At 49.4% G+C, this 18,119-nt stretch overlaps 1 protein-coding gene across 2 annotated transcripts in view; it reads right to left on the bottom strand.

The window, feature by feature from the left end:
- Cables1 (Cdk5 and Abl enzyme substrate 1) overlaps positions 1–18,119 on the bottom strand; it is a 100,811-nt gene that overhangs the window by 34,314 nt on the left and 48,378 nt on the right. Inside the window, exon 4 of one of the 2 annotated variants that reach the window (XM_038329522.1) lies at positions 2,492–2,569. The exons of the other annotated variant lie outside the window; for it this stretch is intronic. Within the exon in view, the coding sequence (XP_038185450.1) occupies positions 2,492–2,569 (78 nt within the window). The remainder of the gene's footprint in view (positions 1–2,491; positions 2,570–18,119) is intronic. 2 annotated transcript variants of the gene reach the window in all.

An 18,119-nucleotide genomic window follows, 5' to 3' on the forward strand; every position in this document is an offset into this window, starting at 1 on the left:
GTAGCTGTTACAGACAACAGGCTGGTCCCCCTGTGGGTTTTCCAAAGAAATTGTATTCTTTGGGTATAGAATTCATTGTTGGGCCCCTTAGTTTCCTCAACTAAAAACCTTTGAGAAATGGTAGACTAGAATATGCTCACATCTAAGACATAAGGTTACATCCAAATGTCTCTCTCTCCAGGGCCACAGTGCAGAACAGCCAGGCTCACAGGCGGTTTAAGAGGCAGGCAGGCATTCCTAGCATCAGGGACACCAGGCATGAACAGACGCTGTTCAGGGACCAGCTACCTGGCAGCCCGCATTTCCCAAGGTATCTAAAAATGTAGAAGGCCACATGGAGCCACGTTGAGACAGATGATTTGGATAAGCTCCATTCAAACATCTTTAAGGAAAATACCCAAACCTTCAAAGCCACAGCTGAAAAACATACAGTCTTCAAAGTTCTCCACACTGACTCTTCATTTTTGCTGTCAAAAAAGGGGGGTCTTGACCAGTGGGCTCCACTCACTTACCTTTCAGCAGCCATGTGCCATGCTGGGAACCTTGTGTCCACAAACCCCTGTGAGCCCCGGGTGCCCTCTGGGAAGGAGATAACATCAATGCTCCATCCCGGAAAGATTGCCACAGTAGTGGAACTTGTGTGGCTTGTCTGAGGGGGCGGGGGTGGCAATTCAAATGGTTCCCGTTCCCACTCTTGCCTGGGACCACTGCTCTCACAGATCACAGTGTGAACTGCTAAGCTCTTGGTACAGCAGTGAGTGGTACCTGCATATGGAAATTAACCCCTGGGGAGTGAATCTAATGTGAACATTTCAAAGATGAATTGTATGGAGAAGCCAAATTTTCTTACAGAAGTGGAATGAGTCCTCGGCTAGGAAGGGGCAGTGGTCCTGCTGGAACATCTTCAGCATTGATTTAAAACAGTGACATCATATATATGTAATCTGATTTGTCTTCCCCTCATAGAGTAAGTTCAAGAGGATGGGTACCATGCCCATCCTCTCTCCATGCATCGCCAGTGCCTGGTCATGTGGTTAAGTAGTATGCAAAGAAATGAAAGAATGGGCTGGAGCAGGAGAAAGAATGCGTCCATCAGAAGGGTCAGCAAAGGAGGGCAGAGAAATGAGGAGGTTCCCTAGGACCCATCCGGGTCATGGCCAGAAGATGCTTGCCCAGAGAGATCCACCGGCTGCTGGCACAGACCTCCCCGGGGCCGCAGAACAGGCAGGCTGTTCACACTCAGATGCTCTGGGCCTTGCCACAGTTGGTTTCCCTGGAAACGGGCTGCCTTTCTGATACAGCTGTGGCCATGGCAAGTTAGGCAGGTAAAGAAAGCTTCTGTGGGACATCCTTCAAGCCAGCCCATGGCTGCTCCTACATGAGCCCCAAACCTCCAAGCCATAAGATCTGCTGCTACTTTTTCCTAAACATACCTACTTTGAAAGGTTGTTCTAAGGGTGTAGAAGTAAAAAGGTCGACACTTGGTGGCTCTGTAAGTCATTTATCTGGCCAGTAGATGCTCTTGTTGTAATCACGTAGAGTCCTCGTAAGGATCAGGCAAGTTTATCAGGCTAAACGCTTAACCCACAGGGAGGAGAGTTCAAAGCCGGCAGCAGAGCCTTGGGACAGCTTGTGGGACCGGTGCAGGGTGGGTAAGCAGTGAAACAGCAGCAGAGCCACACTGTCCCCAAGGGCTGTGATCTACAGAGTCTGTTGTCTCAATGACAAGAGGGCAGCTCCAGTCCCTAGTGAACAGGCAGGAGTCAGCACCCAGTGATGTGCCTGACACAGGTGGCACACTGCCCTCCCCAAATACCAGCAGCTCCCATGACAGGTGCTAGAGCAGGGCTGAGTCTAGAAAAGGGAGGAACCAAAGGCTGCAGGCAGTGGTGAGGAGAGGTGATCATGCAAGTCCAGAGCCCCTACCATTGCTTTCTGCTCAGAGTCAGAGGCAGGGTAGGTTAATCCAGCGAGGGGAGCTTTTCTCTCGCCAGACTCCAGTTATGCACATCTGTTCCTGGTGCTACTTTGCTGTGACATGTTTGCCCTGCGGTGGCAGTCTCGCTCCAAACCAGAGCCAAGACACAAGATGTAGTCCAGTCGCAGGACTGAGGGCTCACCCAACCTACCTTTTCCAACAGTCAGAGCGAGCCAGGGGCATACGGTGAACCTCCTATTTTTCTTGGTTTACAGTGATGGACAAGGTGATAAAACGGACATTTAGAAACAGGCAGATGGTGGGGAAGTTGCACTCATGAGTGCACGCGCGCGCGCGCGCGCGCGCGCGCACACACACACACACACACACACACACACAACCAAGAAAGTTTTCTGGCTTAAAAGAAAGTAGAACATACCCCCAAAATCAGACACTGAATTTGTAACATCAAATTTAGGCAAATTCAGAACAGAGAAAGGCAAGTCACATTGTGCACATTGGTGTCTGAGCTTTTCACCCAGAGAACTGTAAAGCATGCATGCATATACATACCCGACTTGGGTACTGTCTCGGTACGGCAGCACGGAAAATATACTACAGAAGGATCTTCTGCCACTGATAAGGACTATTCTAAAAAGTAAAAACAAAAAACAAAAAAAACAAACAACTAACTAAATGCAAAGACTCCAAATTAAAAAAAAAAAACAAACTTAAAATAAGTTCTACAGCAAATTAAGCATTCACGGAATTCACAGCAGCTTCTGCATACTCCAGCACCTCCTCCAACAGATGGCATTCTGCTCTTCTTGCAAAACACAAGGCTCAGCACAGCAGAAGTTTGCTGCCTTTCCCCACCCAAATATTAGCACGTGCGAGACCAGCCATACGTGAGAGGTGCTGCTGGGGACGTGAGCTGTGCAGACAGGTGGAGCAGACCGCACTGAATCTTGGGTGGCCAGTTCAGGCATGGTGAACACCACATCAGGACTACTGATTTCTGCCCCACAGTAAACAATGTGAGGGCAACCGTGCCCAGAACCGTGAGTTGGAAAGATGTCCAGATCCATTACCATCGTTAACTTTTCATATTCTGGCAACATGTGAGGTTCTGAGAATAGACTGAGGGAACAATTATATAATCAGCCTTAGCCACCATCCCTGATAGAAAGAATCCACTGGAGTGAATCTACACGATGTTCTTATGCAATCAAAGCCACTTGAAAAAACACTGAAAACAAAAACAAAACCCCTCAAAGCACTTATCCTGCCATCTGAGAATAACTTTTGCCAAGGGGAATTGCTAGTGAAAAAAATAAAGAAATGAGTGGAAGAAAATAAAAATCATTCTTTCTGGCACGAGGTCAATAGAGTTCACATATGGAGTTATTTACTTTTCAAATTTCCTTCAGTATTACAATGTCACAAGCAGGGAAAACAGCACTACTGAGTGAATCAGGGTTTGGAGATCTTAACCTTGTTTTGAAACTATGATGTTAAATTGCCCACAGCCCTGGGATGAAGTCAGCTCACATTGCTGGCCTTGCCTCTCCAATGTAGGTGACATGGTTTTTCCCATGCGTCTTACCATGTCTGCATGCTGAGTACTTGCAGTGCTCCACCTACTGAAAAAGCCAGTTTAATCCTGTGTCTTTACATGCTATTTCTTCAGTCTGTGATGTCCTGCTTGGGCATACTCGGAAAACTCCCACTGAGTCTTCCAAACCCAATTGGGAAGTCACCCCACGGCCAGGTGAGTGGCGCACACTGGGGAAGACAGGCTCCTAGTCACTTGTCTCCTCTTCTAGAGGGCAAGACCAAGGGGTCTCTACAGATGTGTACCCAGTGTGTCTGACACAGTCTGGAAGCAGAGAAGCAGCTAAGCACCAACCAGGGAGACTTAAGACTGTAGCTCTCCATTGGCCCTATAATGGTTCCTATTTGTGGGGACAAAGAGGATCAAGGCAAAGCTCCCAGCTCCTGATACCAGCCTTGTCACCTTGTCTCTCTTTTGAGCCTTGATTTCCCCATCTAAAAAATGGTACTGAGTTGGGCATGGAAGCACATACCTGTTTTCTCAGTACTTGGGAGGCAGAGGCATGAGGATCCGGTGTTCAAGCCCAGCCTTGACTATACAACAAATTGAGACTAATATGGGCTGCACAGGATTCTGTCTGAAGAAACAAAACATGAGTGAGTGAATTAATGAATGAATGAACAAATGCGTGAAATGGCGTAAAATCAGTAATGATCTGATTGGGAAGCTGGAAAAAGAAAATGAATTTGTAGTAGAAAAACCCTTGGGGCATTGCCTGGCAGACCCGATGCATGTTAAATAGGATTCACTTCCAGTGTAGACAGGTTTCTTGGGTGGAATTGCATTTAGAATCTCTCCAGATCTCAGTGCTGCTAAGAGGAAGAAAGGCAAAGCTGGAGGCAGCTGAAAGAGCGAACACAGGGCCCAAATGATGTAACACACAGAGCTCATTAGCTATCAGACCCAGTGTAAACAGGGTGAGGGCCAAGACTGTCACACCTGAATCCCAGAGAGAACTTCCCACATGGTGTGTCTGTGCAAATGTACTTGCACTGACACAATAATGATTGAAATGATTATGTGCCAGGAACTAAATGCTGGAGTCAGTAGGGCACACACTAGTGAAGGGCTCACTGAAGGTGAGCAGGCATGGCAGCCCCAGGTAGGACCCTGAGCTCTTCCTGGCCATGAATTCATCTCCCTAACTTTGTATAAGATCTGCCTTCAGGCACTTAGCTGGGCACCCATGGGCTTCCTGGACACCAACGAGCCTGCCTTTACCTGTGTGTTCCATAGTAGCTCTCTAGTCCTGCCTGCAGGTCACCCTGTGAGTGACGGATCACGCACTACCACCATCAGAACTGCTGGAGCCACAGAGGCTCCACCCTCCACTCTGCTCCACCTTGACCCTGGCTCCCCAAACCCCCAGTCACTCAACATCAGTGACCCTGAAACACAGAGGAAAGAGGGCGTTGACCAAACTCAATGGTCTTACTACTGCGGCACCTTCTTCGTTACTAGTACTGATGTGTCTCCCTTTCCCACACACCAAATCTGTTTGGACACCTTTAATAGAAGAAGAAAATGAGAGACGATCAGTGCCAAGGGCAATCCAAGTCTTCTGTCTAACATCTCGCCCACAAAGGCGCCCAGCAGGAAATGTTGATACTATGGATCTCATTCAGAAACTTGTGTTACTATATTAGTGAGCCAAGTTTAGCAAACAGGAACACAGACTGTTTCCCAACAATTCCACTAGGGTGGGTTTCTCCTTGGCCAGTCTGGAGAGAGGAGCCCTGTATTTTTGAGTCGTTCCTGCCATTTCTCGGCTCAACCTTCCCATGGACTCCGCTCTGGACAGTGACCAGAGGAAGAAGCCATGGCAGAGACTCATGACAACATCACCAGCATTGCCACTGGGGTTCCTGGGAACACGTCTTTCACATTTCCCGGAGTGGATGTGGCCTCCAGCAGGGACTCCAGGCCTTAGCCAGAACAGGCAGGCAACAACAAGTCCAGAATGAGACTCCTCATGCAGGCAACTCTAAGGCATGCTAGAACCAAAAGCTCATGGGAATGTGCAGGTTGGCTCTGCTCTCAAGAGCCATCCATCACAAGGGAGACACCTTAGAAGAAAATCCAACTTGTTTGCCTCCTTCAAGGGTGTCTGCTCTTTCTGAGAGAATTAAGTTCAACACTGGTGGTCATGAATGGCATGAGAAAACCACATACCATTTCCAGTGGGCTCTGAACTGAACACGCCCGTGTCCTTACCTCCAACCGCAGATGCTACCTTCGTCACACATGGCACACAAAAAGCTCATACGACCTTCCCCATCTGGGACATCTAACGCTATATTGAAGTCAAGATGTCCCGAAAGCTTATTATGATTTCAATAGCGGAATCAATCCCAGGAAGATGGGTCTATGAGAAAGCAAAGGTCACATTTCCATATAAATGTCTCCAGAGAAAAGAACAAACAGCTAAGGAGAAGCCTCCATGGGGCTGTGGGTCAGGCTGACTCTGGATACACACAACATTTTCTAAAGCCTCCAGGAGGTTCCGAGCATGCCCAGCAGCCTGGGACAGGCTTGGGTTTCTTACCCACAGAGGGTCATGCCCACGCTCTTGGGGCGTACAACCTGTCAAAGGGATCTTCCAACTTCTACACAAACTTTCCATGGCCATCCTCTTTCACGGAATTTGCTTTCACACCCTTAGTGTTGGTGACCTTCTATAACATCACCCAGGATCTTTATGTGTTGCTTGATGCCAAAAACCATCTTTTTGTTCCATTTCCTTGAGGACTCTGCTGATCTTGAGAAATTTCAACCTTATTCCATAACAGCAGAAATATTCCATAATGACAAGCAGTTCAATGGCATTAAAGAAATATCACACTTCTAACATTGGGGGCAGTGTTACAATGTAACAGCGTCTAAACACAGTCCAGGTCTATATCAAGATCTGAACAAATGCAGATTCACTCTTTCCACGCCTGGGAAGTGCTGCGGGAGCTCCTTCCTCGCCTTCAGCCAATAGCCGCTGAGATACCAGCCCACTGGGGCGTGGTCTCTTTCTCTTTAAAAAGCAGTGGCAGCCCTCTGCTCGCTCTCTCTTGCTCCAGCAACTAGACTCCTTTCCTGGCTGTCTGTTGTGTAGGACGGTGTTCTGTAAGTTTTTCCCCTCAAATAAATAACCCTTTGAATCCAAACTGGTGTGGGATTGTTTTGCGCTTTAGGGAAGCAAGAGAAAATAGTGATAACGGTGGTACTGGGCGCTGACCTGTGAAGTCCCGGCCCTGCCCTCTGTGGATACAGCCTGTGTGAAAGCCAGGGTAGGAAGAAACGCTGCGCTGAAGCTGGCCTCACGTGACTGTGAGACAGAGATGAGGTGATGCTGCTGAGGCGGAGGGTGCCTAGGACTACTGCCAACCGCGATGATGACAGAAGTTCTCCCTGGAGCCTCCGGGGAACATGGTCCTGCGTGCCAAGCCTCCAGAAATGACAGAACCACCCCGCTCTGGGTGCTTTGTAAGGCAGCCCAGGAAATGAATATCGCTGCCATTTGGATCTGTTCCTTCTGGCTGGATCTGTGCCCCCATCCCACCCGGCATAGATCCTCTGAGCACACATTGTGCTTCTGTGCCTAGAGGAGGTCAAAAGAACAGCATGGTGTCTGGAAAACCCAGTCCTTTCCCAGTTCCACTCAGACCGCCTTTCCCACAGCCGCTCCTTCTTCCGCTCACAAAGCTCAATTAAAAGCGGGCAGGACTTGACCCCTTTCTCTTGTGCCTGAAGTTGGTAATTGCATAATGAGTGTTGAATGAACACTGCCACAATAACAAAAAAACGTTCTTCTGTGCCCCATTTACACACTCGCTAGCCACTGGGGGACAAGTTCCCTCCTTTATGTCACATACCCTCTCCCTATTGGATGGCCCACTAAGGACAAGGGCAAAGCAGAAGTCTATGGGGCTTCCAAGAACATTCTTCACAAAGCAATATGTTCCCATTCATCCAGAAATGGGATAGATACTGTTTCTGTGTGAGGAGTTGGCAGGAAGAAAGAGCCCTGAGAAAGGCTGCTGGAACCCTGCTGTGAGTGTTTGGTACCTGGGGCAGGCTCTAGATTCTAGCAGGTAAGCATATTGGGACTCGGGCAGTGATGTGGCGCTACAAGGACCTCAGGAGCCCAGGGACTGGAAGACAGCTGGTCTGGGTTAAGAGGGATGACGCACTGAAGATCTAACCTAAGTGTCCCAGTGATTCCTGCAGCGGCAGGTGTCGGTTTGCTCCTCTATTCCTGCAGCACCTCCACCGCTATGTCCTTCACTCCTAACGTAATCCTACCACTTCCCAGGTCCTTAGAACCGCTAGGGAGGTGAAGCTTATCTTGCCATCTAGGGAGAGGCAGGAGGCTTCTGAGAAACAAGCTAGCTGGTCCTCCGTCCTCCCTCTCTCTTCAACAGACACTTTCTAAGCACACCTTCCAGCCAGGCATCGGACGATGCCTTGGGGATCTGAGGAATGATGCAGGCAAGAGCCCTGCCCCCAGGAAGTTGATTGTTGGGTGGAAGGACAGATGGTCACCTGACACAGAGACAGACATTCTGCGATAGGCAAGCAGAGGGGACTGCTGAAGAACATCCAAACTAGATGAAGGTAGGCTGCCCGAGGAACCGACCTGTGGGCGAGTGACAATCAGCCTAAGATGAAAAAAAGTGGAGGGAGCGGCCCGGGGAGATAAACAAGACAGAGCTAAGAGAACTTAGAGGACCACAGTGCGGAGAGCAGCACTGCCTCTGGCCACCCGACCTGACCGCAGCATTCTTACTTAGGGCCTGCACGCTGGGTTGGAAGGCTCACCACACCGAGTCGGGCTAATAACACTCAGTTTTATGGAGGCTCCATTTCTAATTAGACTTGTCCCATAAAGACTACAAAGATAAATGGGGTATGACAGCACACTCCTGCAACCCCAGCACTCTGGAGGCTAGGGCACAATTACTGCGAGTTCAAAGCCAGCCTGGAATACACAGTGAGTTTAAGGCCCACCTGGGCTACATTTACTCCTGAGTGGTTTAAACATCAGGATTTCTCTCTCAGTCTTGGGGCCAGAGGTCCAAGATCAAGGTGTAGAGAGGGCCATGTGCCCTTTGAAGAGAATTCCGTTTACAAGGATGGCTTCCAAACACAGGGCTTACTAAGGCCAAGTCCTCCCTGAGCAGGGTCTTCTTCTTAAGGCCATCACTCCCACTGGACTCCGCCCTCTAATCAATGACCTCAGCTTACCCGATTACACACACAAGGACTCCGTCTCCCACCCTGAGGGATATGGTTAGGGTGTCAACACATGAATCAGGGGACCCACCAGCCCAGGACTGTGGGGTCTGGGGATGCTGAACACAATGTCATAGAAGTTCGTCTCCTAGGAAAACTAGCTCCTCCAGGACAGCACTTGGAGCCATAAGGTGGCTCTGGCCTGAAGCCGCTGGCCAGAAGTAATTATAGTTTCTCCTCTGAGCAGTATCACCTCACTGGCCAGTACCAAAGCCTGGCCTCCCCCAGTCACCTGGAAACAAAGGAGAGGATGGACACTAACCATCAGCAAGAATGGCAGTGTGCACCTGCAATCCTGGCACTTGGGAAGCAGAGGCAGGAATATTCTAAGGACTCCCATCACTCTGTGGGACAATCATAAGGTCCAGACCGACTGGTCTGGGCTGCACAGGTGGTCTCCACAATAATACAATGACCTGATACACCCAAGAAAGATTTGGTTCAAATGGAACTGGTTCCCACCTAAAGCTGGCTGTCCCCTGTGACTGGATTCTTGCTTCTTATAAATTTCTAGCTGAAAACAGCAATAAGGACCTACAGGCAGCAAAGACAGGCAGACATACACACTCACACTTACACACTCACACACCACAGGGAAGCCGTGTCATGGCTATGCTTTCTATAGACTGGTTTTGTTTGTTTTGGGACAGGGTCCTGCTATGTTGCCCAAGCTGTCCTCAAATAACCCTCCTACGTCACCCTGGCAAGTCACTGGGAGTAGAGGCATGCATGTCTGCGCCAGCAGTCTGTACTGTTCCGGGACTTTTAAAGACAGGCTGGCCTGGACCTTACGATCCTCACACCTCAGTCACTTGAATGACAGGACTACGTGTATCCCCATCACAGTCAGATGACCGCCATGCTTTTTTTTTTTTTTTTTTAAAGCATACTTTCTAAAAAAAAAAATTGTAAGGTCAGTGCATGTGTTAGGTGCTGAGTGCCAGCTAGGGGCAGCCTTCTTCCTCCTACCATGCATCAGCACTGGAGGCAGTTACAGGGAACAAGGCAGGCAGGGGCTGCTGAAGATGAGCGGTGAGCACGGACAGGGATGGAGGTGTCACCCATTGCCTCCGCACATGGCGGTGACAGTGAGATCTAGTCTATTCATGAGGACAGAACTCTGGGAAGACACACACCGTCTACACAGTAGATGGATTTGCTCCGTCGAGGGGCGATGCCATCTTCTTTGGAGGCTGTCAGGTTGCTTGTAGATTTTGAAAAGTGCCGCTTTCCTCGAACTCATTTTCCCAAACTGTGTTAGTCTTGGGGTTAAGATGAAGAGATCACAAGCCAGGTCTTCATGTTTTTCTGACCGAGATGCCCCTTCCCCTCCAAAACTTTCTGGTCCACAAAGGAAAAAGCCACAGTGTCATTTCAGCTCCTGTTCTCCTGTCCCCTTATTCTAAAAAGCTGCTTTAAAAAAAGGGGTTCTTTTAAACACTTTGAAAGTTCCTCTCACAGGACACAGTGGCAGAGAGTGTTTCTTGATCTTTCACAAGGAAATGATTCTCAAAGCAGTCCCATCAGGAAATGACACTTTCAGGGCACCGTGGCAGCTACACCAGGCAGCAGGGAGGCACTCAAAGCCAGCCAGCTTAGGGCTCCACACAGGTGCTTATGGGACTCGAGGGCTGCAAGCACCAAGAGGCGAGGTCTATCTTTCCTAATAGACTGTACAGGTGAGAAGTCATGATAGCCATGTGTTCAGCGTGGGAGCCTGTCACTCTGCGGGCTCAGGTCCAGTTTCCCAGCAATGAACTTTCAAGGAGGCAGCAGATCCTTGCTCCTGTGAGGCTGTAAGGGCCTGTTACTGTCCCAGTGCATCTATACCTGACAGAGACTCTTGTTTAACCTTCACCCTTCGGTTCACAGTAGGACATTCGGTGAAGATGAAACTAGCAGGAGCTGACAGTTCCTCTGGCAACCACCCCGACCCAGGGCATCCAGGTATTACAGCATGGGGCAGCTGGCCACCCTTCTTCCTCCACAAAGGGCCATCTCGACAAAGGGCTGGCACACATGTCTGCAGATGGCTTTTTACAATTTCAAGTTGTTTTAAAACTTCATATCGAGATGGGTTCACTTTAAGGAGACCATTTACACCACTCTTTAGTTTTTGACAAAAGTCACTCTAAGTGACCCCTACTATTTGTCCTTGGCTTCTGGTTGCCTTGACAAAGCCAAGCCAGACCATATCCTCTTGCCTCCATTCATGAAGGTTCCTGCACGGCCAGCTCTCTAAGTGGGCAATTCCCAGTTCTCAGGGCTCAGCTCCTCTTTTTGTCTCTGTTCTCACTCTGTCCCACCTTGCTGGTTTTCCTGCAGTTTCTCAAATACACCCTACATGTTCTGTCTCCACTTACTAGATGCTCCTCCTACTGACTGCCATAGGGCCCTTACCTCCTTCACACCACTGCTGCAAGGCTTCCTCCGATGTCTCTCACTCACCACCCTGCTGTATCTCCTGGTATGTATTAAACCATTTACCGCCCGCCTCTCTCCAGATAGGCTCTGACTCCTAGATGCAGGATGCATTGAATTGCATTGGATGAACTGCACACATGCACCACTGCATCCCATGCAGTCAGTAAACTGCTAACTAGAAAAAGGGAGGTGAAATTTCAATACAATCACCTGACAGCAAAACATATTCCCTGTATTGAAGGGGGCAGTGGGAGGGGAAAGCTGCACACTATAGCACGTGATGGTGGAGGGCGGGAACGAGCTCCACTGACTCCTCATTTTTAAGTGTGTGTTTGTGTGTGGTACATGCATATGAACATGGAGGGCATGTGCTAGGAACGGAGGATATCACATGTCATTAGCACTCTTGGCTTTATCTCCTTGAGACAGGGTACCTCGCGGAGCCAGAGGCCACTGTTTTGACTAGGTTGGCCATCTCTGAAGTCTCTGGATGCCCCTGCCTCTGCACCCCAATGCTGGGAATATAGCTAGGAGCAATCATACATGAATTTGACATGGGTCCTGGGGCTCTGACTCAGGTTCTCATACTTATTATACAAGCACGCTTGCTCCCATACTTAAAAAGGGATTAGTCAATGGTCAAGGATTTAGGAAAAACTGGCTCAAGTAAACATGTATGAGAGGTGTGAGCAAAAGAAACAGCATCTAGAATGGACTATGAGAAAGGAGACAAAGTCTGACTCCCACAAGGGCACCTGGTGTCCGGGTGCACGGGGCTGACTACCATGGGCCACCCTGTTACAAGCTAACATCCTAAGTAAGACATGACACTCACATCAGCCACAATGTGACTGTTGGGACTAACTCTAACCGGGTACAAAAGCCATACATGTATCAGGGCAGGCGAACATAGGCTGTACTGTGGTTAAGTCAGCATCCTGTCCATCTTAACACCGACAGCCTTTGACATGGCGCCTCGTCTATACCACAGCTAATACGCATCTATTCTTGATAAACTTGATCTCGCTGAACTAGGCCCAGTACTTCTAGCTGATGAAGCAATTGCACCTCGGTTCCTGTCTGTACCAGACATTCTCCACTCTGGTCCTTTGTGGGCTGGTCACGAGAGTCATAGCTTAGTCTCCCATCTCTGTTCCACACAGCAGAGCTCATGCTTACCCCGTGCCCGTCTACTCTAGGCCCTATGGTGGAGGGTGGTCAACCAGCTAGCAAACAGGCCAGTGCACACGCACAGTGCCAGTGCACACGCACAGAGCCAGTGCACACGCACAGAGCCAGTGCACACACACACAGTGCCAGTGCCCACACACACACAGTGCCAGTGCCCACGCACAGTGCCAGTGCGCACACACAGGGCCAGTGCCCACACACAGTGCCAGTGCCCACGCACAGTGCCAGTGCCCACGCACAGTGCCAGTGCCCACGCACAGGGCCAGTGCCCACGCACAGGGCCAATGCACACACACACAGTGCCAGTGCCCACGCACAGTGCCAGTGCGCATGCACAGTGCCAGTGTGCACACACAGGGCCAGTACACACACACACAGTGCCAGTGCACACAGTGTCAGTGCACACGCACAGTGCCAGTGCACACGCACAGTGCCAGTGCGCATGCACAGTGCCAGTGCGCACATACAGGGCCAGTGCACACATACAGGGCCAGTGCGCACGCACAGGGCCAGTGTACACACACACAGGGTCAGTGCGCACACACAGTGCCAGTGCACAGCTGCCCCTCCGTCCCACCCACTGGGATTTGCTGTAATGAAGAACAGCCTCATGTTTTGCTGAAATCAAGAAATGCAATGTCTATAGCACTCTCCTAATTTACTAACCTAGTTATTCCATCAATGAGGAAATGAAGCTAATTTAACAAGACTTCTCAGTGTACTTATGTGGATGGCTAGGAACCTCCACTCTCTCTAAAACACACACCATCTGGTCCTTGTCTCTGCCAGCACACAGCCAGAGGCCTGTTGGGCTGATAATTAAAGTTTACCCTCTGCCACCATCACAGACTCCTTTAGACTTTCTTAAGGTAACGCTTGCTTGGCGTTAGGCTAAGAACTTTAAAAATTCTTCATGGTGTACCGAAGACCATTTCATATTGTTAATTCCTTCCACCCCCAGGTTCTGGTCCTGAAGCTGCAGCTCCGCTCCCACGGCCTCGGTACTCAGTTTGTCCGTGTGTGTGGGTACCTACTGTGTGGCTGGCACACTGCTTCATTTCTGTGCTCTCCAGTTCTCCTTGAGGAGGCTGAGCCAGCGGCTGACCTTTAACCCTAACAAGTACATTATTCTTCTCTTCCTCTGAAATGGTTTTTAAAGTCTTGTCCCTATTGTCAGTGTTTGGTTATTTTATCTTAGCAAAATATAATAAAATGTAAAACATGCCATTAGACAATGTGTCAGTACAACTTGGGGTGACAGCGTCTAGTCACAGTATGTGCACAAGTCACCCCAAGCTCTGCGCCCTCTCCTTGTGACCTGTTAACCTCACCTATTTTCCGCCTCTCTGAATTCACTGCACATTTCGTAGAAATGTGGTTCTACAACATCTGGCCTCTGTATCTAGTTTAATCCACCCGTGCCACAGCTTTTCGTAAAGTCCAGATTAGCTGCACTGGGTGCCATTCGGCCCTTCGCATGGCTGGAGAGCGCCCCTCTGCGTGCAACCATGCTCGATCTCTACTCTTCTCCAGGCCTTGGTTACCATGAAGACCGCTGCCCTGGTGCACAGACGCCGGTCTGGACCCTTCTTTTCCATTCCTGTAAGCGTGTGCCTTGTCTGTTACAACCACTTGATGCTCTGCTGACTGAGCGTTTCCCATGGCAACCAGACCGCTTCACAGTCCCACCTGCGCTGCAGTGGATGGACAGCCCGCTCTCACATGATGAAAGGGTGTGCAGTCACACAACTGGGCTGCAGCTCCGCCTTCCTCTTTTCAGTATTTGCTCTGTTGGCTACCAGGGTCCATAACGTACTGGCTTAGAGCAACAAACCTTTTACCTTCTAATTCTAGTGCCAGCCGCTATATGGGCCTGCGGGCACCAGCACCAGGCTGGTCACGAGAAGAACTGGTTCAATGGTCCATTTAGCTGCTTGTGGCCACTTGCATTCCTTGTCTTTAGCCCTGTTTCTGCCTTCAACGCCAATCAAGGCAAGAAAATGTCACATCCCATCATAGAGTCCCTCTTCCGCCTTGAAGGACTTTGATTTTAAAGGCCTCACCTCCAACTTGAAGGTGAGCTCTCATTAGTAACTTCAGAGTCTCCTTGAGATGCAGCTGTTCCATGCTCAACAGGTGTGGGACAAAGAGGGAGACACCTTAGTGGTGAGACGCTATTGTGACAGTTGTCTGTGCCCACAGGTGTGTGTGGGAGACACCTTAGTGGTGAGACGCTATTGTGACAGCTGTCTGTGCTCACAGGTGTGTGTGGGGCACCTTAGTGGTGAGACGCTATTGTGACAGCTGTCTCTGCCCACAGGTGTGTGGGGGGACACCTTAGTGGTGAGATATTATTGTGACAGCTGTCTGTGCTCATAGGTGTAGGGGGCACCTTAGTGGTGAGACGCTATTGTGACAGCTGTCTGTGCCCACGGGTGTAGGGTGGGTGGGGAGGACACTTTAGTGGTGAGACATTACTCTGTTTAAGTACAAACAAGGGAGTCTTCCTTATAAAAATCCAAGGATTACTTCTCCGTGTTGTGTTAATTGGAGATGAAGCCTGGGTCTCACACATGTTAGGTAGGTTCTCTAGCACCAAGCTGTAGCTCAAGCCCTGATTATTTGTATTTATGGTTCTTTCCATTCCTTGAATGCTGGCCCTGAAAACTACAGCTCATTCCAAAGGCACCTACTCGTGTCCAACAAATACTGAGTTATATTTTTCAGTGCTGGCATCAAACTCAGGGCCTTCTACCTGCTGGGTAGCACAGATCTCCAACAGGCTACATCCCCGCCTTTGTTTTTGTGACAGGGACTCCCCTCCCAAACGCTGAGATCACAGGCGTGCATTACACTTGGACAGCCTACTGAGGTTCCTGAGTTTTGAGACAAGGTTTTACTATGTTGTCCTGACTGGCCTGGGACTCAAAGAGATCCACCTGCTTCTGCCTCCTGGGTAGTGGGATTGACGATGTGTGGCAGACCACCTGTTGAGTTTTTAGTTGATAAAACAAAGTGTATCAAGGGCTTCCAGACTGGCACCCGTGCTACTGAGCCACCTGGTGCTAGTGAGCGTTGCTCACTGGCATCTCACGATGGTGGCTACTTTCTCAACTCTTTGGCGATGTAATCCTTGCTATAGGACTCCACGTCTTAGCTGGGACCACGTTGCTTTCCTATTATTTTCACAACAACCTGCTTCCCCCAGGGCTGGAGCATCAGCCTGCCTCCCATGCGGGGCCTAGAACAGCAGGTCCCATTCCAGTTCCCTTGCCTGCCGGTTACCTATCTCACAGGTTTATCTACGTCACAGGGACGCTGTTTCTCAGTAGGGAATAGTGCACCTCAATGCCAGGGATTATTCTTCAGCAGACACTCTGATGCTGCCGACTAAGAGGCCAACTCAGGTTTTATATTCCTTGTGTGTGTGTGTGTGTGTGTGTGTGTGTGTGTGTGTTTGCTTTCCAATGCTATAATACTGTATCCCATTATATAGTTCTCAGTTTGGGAGTACCTTTTTCTCATTTCTCTCTAAAAATTATGTGTCAAACTCATTTCTAGCCCAGAGTCCTGTGCTGACATTCTTGTTTGTTTTCTGAGAGGCCAACTGGCTTCATTGATGGCCTCTATCACACTGCCAGACATCTTGGGGTCAGGAGAGCCCCTACTAGCATCTTCAGGGGAGATGAGCCAAGGGCCCATGGTTTGCACTTAGATTAAGAAACTAGTCTATGAGTTCAAGAGAAATCACCAGAAGGCCTGGGGAATTGTGCACAGCAGTAAGCAGAAATCCACCATGCCAAGAGCCATGACCGATACTGCTCAGATGGGAGCCAAGCATTCATACCCCTACTCCTGAGGCAGGATACAAGGAACTTCAGCCACCACACAGACCCACCCCCCAAAGCACATGACTAGAGGTCCCTCTACCCAGTGGGGCTGGGCCTGAGGCTCACCTGAATGTCTGGGCAAATCCACAGGAGATCTGCATCCAGGCAAAGCGGCTGGTCTGCTTTCTGAAGGGCCAGCCCACATTCTCCCTTTCCTCAACCCCAGTCACTGATCCCTTCTCTTCCCTCAGAAACCTATTTTCTTCCTGGCTTCCTTCCTAGTTTTGTTTCACACAAGGACAACCCGTCCTTACTATAAATCCCAGGGTGTAAAGTGAACGCCAGTGGCTCACTTACAGCCTGTGGTTCTTCTTCCAGCTCTCTCAGGTAGAGCGCCCCCTACAGCCTGTGGTTCTTACAGCTGTCAGGTAGAGCGCCCCCTACAGCCTGTGGTTCTCACAGCTCTGGTTTCCACCTTTACCACCTGTCCCAGTTCTTCAGGGAGGCTGTGTCCTTGACAGCGGCTTGTGGCTCATTAGCAGAAGTTCTGACCACAGCCTCTCTGGACTGTAACTGTTAGTTATAATGGTCCCTGGGGGAAGGGGTGTCAGCGCCACACTGTAACTTCAAATCCCATTCTATTGATCCTTCATCAGCTACATCCTCTCACTGCCTGCCCATGCCTGGGGACCCTCTGGTGGTGTGCCTAGGTGGTCAGGACTGAACGCAGAATCCTGTAAACTGGGCTCATCTCTGGGAACCCTCTCGTGGTGTGCCTGGGTGGTCAGGACGAAAGCAGAATCCTTTAAGCGGGGCTCATCTCTGGCTTTGTCACTGATTTGATTTGGGAATTACAGCCTTTCTGTGTTTATGTTACAGTTAAAGAGATACTGGGGAAAAACCCCAAAGATTTAAATAAAGACTTAAAATGGCATAAAAACAGCCTCAAAAGCAAACAGAAATGGTGAGTGAATGAACGTGGCACAATGATCTGAGAGAGACAGCGAGCATCAGAGTCAAAACAAAAATTCAAAAAAATCGCACAATGCAAGCACTGGCTGGAGAACCATAACGGGAAGATCACATAAAGTCTGGAAAGTATGAGGGGACCTTGATGGTGCGGTTTTGACACCATCACAACCGTTATAAAGTTATATTCTGATGTGCCTCAAAAAATAGAGGTATAGCCGGGCGGTGGTGGCGCACGCCTTTAATCCCAGCACTCGGGAGGTAGAGGCAGGCGGATCTCTGAGTTCGGGGCCAGCCTGGTCTACAAGAGCTAGTTCCAGAACAGGCTCTAAAAACTACAAGGAAACCGTCTCGAAAAACCAAAAAAAAAAAAAAAATAGAGGTATAAACCTTGAGAAAGAAGGCCTTTAAAAACCTACTCCCCTGTGTCCCTGTACAAGACATAACTGTGTCTCCTACCCAGTGTCACTGCACAAGACGTAACTGTGTCTCCCACCCAGTGTCACTGCACAAGACGTAACTGTGTCTCCCACCCAGTGTCACTGCACAAGACATAACTGTGTCTCCCACCTGCAGAAGAACAGGAAAGCTGAGCCTCAATGAGCATCACTGAGACATCTCAGCTATTTCATTTTGTAAGAACTGGTGAGTGTTGAAAAGACCACGTGGTCTTCTAGAAATCCTATCAAATGAGGTGGGCTTGGAACCAGGCCCTCTGCTCTTAGCATGCCAGCTAAGAGGACATCCTTTAGGGTCAGGGGGCATCAGTGGACACCAGAGGTCTCGGATGAATGGCTGGTAAAGATGCTAGCAGCAATGCTATTCTCTGGAGAATTTTAATATGAAGGTTGTACACTTTTTGACCATAATTGTTATTTAGTGAAGGGAT

Source organism: Arvicola amphibius, chromosome 5 (assembly GCF_903992535.2).
Source record: "Arvicola amphibius chromosome 5, mArvAmp1.2, whole genome shotgun sequence".
Lineage (NCBI taxonomy): Eukaryota > Metazoa > Chordata > Mammalia > Rodentia > Cricetidae > Arvicola > Arvicola amphibius.